Source organism: Lepisosteus oculatus, chromosome 27 (assembly GCF_040954835.1).
Source record: "Lepisosteus oculatus isolate fLepOcu1 chromosome 27, fLepOcu1.hap2, whole genome shotgun sequence".
NCBI lineage: Eukaryota > Metazoa > Chordata > Actinopteri > Semionotiformes > Lepisosteidae > Lepisosteus > Lepisosteus oculatus.
In genome coordinates this window covers 6,330,531-6,333,267 of record NC_090722.1, presented here as the reverse complement: position 1 = coordinate 6,333,267, position 2,737 = coordinate 6,330,531, and the positions used below count along the sequence as shown (strand labels likewise).

Sequence of the window (2,737 nt, the reverse complement as noted above, 5' to 3'; positions counted from 1 at the left end):
GGCCGGGGGGCGGGGAGCCGGGGGGGCGGGGAGCGGACTCGAGCCTATTTAAGGGCGAGCCCGCCCGGTCCTCCTCACTCCCTTCGCCTGTCCTCCGCTCTTCTGACCAGGTGAGTCTCCTCCGCGCCCTCGCCGCGTTTCCGTGTCTGCTGCGCGGCGTGGGGCGTTGTCGCTGAAGGGGAGCCCCGCTCGGCGGCGCCTCGCTTTGCAGAGTCAGTAGTTTGGTGCAATTACAAAAAAAAGAAAGTCGGAGAGTCCAGACGAGTTTGGGAGAACTGTTGCTCCCTCCCTCGTCTCCCCCCTCTCTCTCTCCCTCCCTCTATGTGTACTTCTCTCAGTGCTCTTTCTCGGGCACTGCGCTCTTGTGACGAACTGGCACCGAGTCTCGCCTCCTCTCTCCTCCCGCAAACCGGAGTCCGTCAGCAGGCGGCCGCCGAGAAGCGGGCACGCACAGCTGTGAGCTTTCCGGGGGGCTGGAGACGGCGGAGTGAAACGAAACTCGGTAGAAGTAGTTGCCTTTGGCGAAAATGTATCCCCCCCCCCCCCGGAGTCAGGCTGCGTTGACGCCGGGAGGAGGAGGAGGTTGGGGGGGGCCGGGCCGCCCAGTCAGGGCTCCGGAATGCGGGCTGCGGTCCAGGCGGGTCTGCCTCCCTCCTCCCTCGGCAGAGCACAGCGCGCTTTCCCAGCGCCTGCGTCTCCGCAGGATTCCGAGCGATCCAGTGGGATCCAGTGAACCCAGGGCCGCAGGTGCGAGATCACGGCTCGTCGGGAGAGGCAGAGAGGGCGAGAGGGCGGGGGGGGGGGGGGGTTGTAGCCCGTTTAAGAGGAGCGACAGTTGCAGGGGGAGAGAGAGAGAGGCCGGGTAACTTCTCCCTCGGAGCGAAGCGCCCCTGGCCCAGAGCTTTGTGAGTAGTAGTCCCGTAACGTGTTGTGTGCCACACCCTAGAGTGGGGGGTGAATCTATCGGGCTTCGGTAGATCACACGGCAGCCACGTCTGGCAGACAACGCCCTACACACCTCCTCGTTAATTAACCCCCCCGCTGAAAGCGGCACCAGAGCGCAGAGCAGCGCCGCCGGCTGGGCGTGGCGCACCCTAGGGGATGGACGGACGGAAAGCCGGAGAGGCTTACCGCGGTTGTTAAAGAGGGGCGACATTTTCCCTATTTTACTCCGGCTTTAACCCAGGAGACGCCTCCCTGCAGGTCGCTAATGCCGTCGTCGCCGCGTCTTAACAGTGGGCGGCGCCGTCGCACTCTCCAGGGTGTGCACTGTGTTGAACTGTGCTGGGCTCGGGTTCTGCCCCACAAACCGGCCATGCCAGACCCTAAGCTTGGTCACTTTCAGGTTCGGGTGTTCAGGAACCCGACTCCGTCGAATGGTCACCTTCAGAACCGACCGTCAAGTAGCAGCCAGGGGACACAAGCAGAAACTACAGGGAAGGGCAAACTGAGAACTGCCTTTACACTGAGGGTGGTGGGAGTGTGGAACAGGGTGCCCAGCCATGTTGAATCTGATGCTCTGGAAATCCTGGGGGGTTACTTAGCTACCAATGATCGAACAAGCCAAGCGGGCAAATAGACAGATGGGCTCCGCTGCTCTGTGGCCGATCGCGTTCACGGCGGAGCGCCCCTGGGGCTCAGCGTTCTGACGTTCGCTTTTAAACCTCCCCAGCGCTTTGTCTTGAGTGTCTGCTAGTGAAGCCGATGCTAGAAAGGGTTTCTGACACAGTGGGAAGGACCCGCCTGTCAGGTGTGGAGTCCGGCGACGCCGATAGTCGGGTAATGGCGGCCTGCTCTCACAGCGATGCCTGTCTGTCTCTCCCTGCAGCCCGTGCCTCTCTCTCTCTATCTCCGCCACGATGAGTGCCATACAACAGGCCATGGCCTTGCTGATCGACGCCTTCCACAAGTACTCTGGGAAGGAGGGGGACAAGTACACCCTGAGCAAGGCGGAGCTCAAGGACCTGCTGACGAACGAGCTGGGGGATCTGTTGGGGGTGAGTGCGCACGCTCTCTCGCACTCGCTGCACACTAACACGCCCACACCCGCCGTTCACACTGCTGCACACTAACGCTACACACTAACACCCCCACACCCACAGCTGCACAACCCACCCAGCTGCACACATGGCTCACTTACACACTGCACACCGGGGCGACGCTGAGTGCTGAAAGCCTGGCGCGGGGCTGTGGCAGCCCGAGTAGAAGTTCTGCTCCTCTGGCGCCCCCTGCAGTCCGTGAGGGTGACCCAGGGCGCGTGTGGCAGCCTGCCGGTTCTAACGAGCCCCTGGGCCCCTTCTGATGGACGGGGTCTTCAGTCGGCAGGCTGAAGGTTGCCATCTGGGCTAATTAAGATGCAACTTGGACCAGTTAATTGATCTCCCTCCCTGTTTTCCCCACAGAAAGCCAATGACAAGACTGCCATTGATAAAATCTTCGGTGCCCTGGACCACGACAAGAGCGGCGAGGTGGACTTCCAGGAGTACGTCACCATGGTGGGCGCCCTGAGCGTGGCCTGCAACGACTTCTTCGTGGACTACCAGAAGAAGGGTGGAAAGAAATGAACAGCGCCCCCTGCCTCTGGTCCTCCAGTACTGCACATAGTCTGATAACCCACAACCCCTTCCTCCAGCTGTGCACCTGGTTTTCAAACAAGAGCTGTTTCTTTTTTTCAGCCCACCTTTGACACTGTATACAAAGAAAAAAATAATAAAAATATTTTCATATCTCCCTGAAA

At 60.6% G+C, this 2,737-nt stretch overlaps 1 protein-coding gene across 1 annotated transcript; it reads left to right on the top strand.

Annotated features, from left to right (window-relative positions):
* Positions 1 to 2,737, top strand: LOC102685162 (protein S100-A1-like). The gene is made up of 3 exons (XM_006641552.3): positions 1 to 110; positions 1,829 to 1,997; positions 2,403 to 2,737. Exons 2-3 carry the CDS (start codon positions 1,860 to 1,862, stop codon positions 2,562 to 2,564), a joined length of 300 nt encoding a protein of 99 aa, XP_006641615.1. The 5' UTR covers positions 1 to 110; positions 1,829 to 1,859; the 3' UTR covers positions 2,565 to 2,737.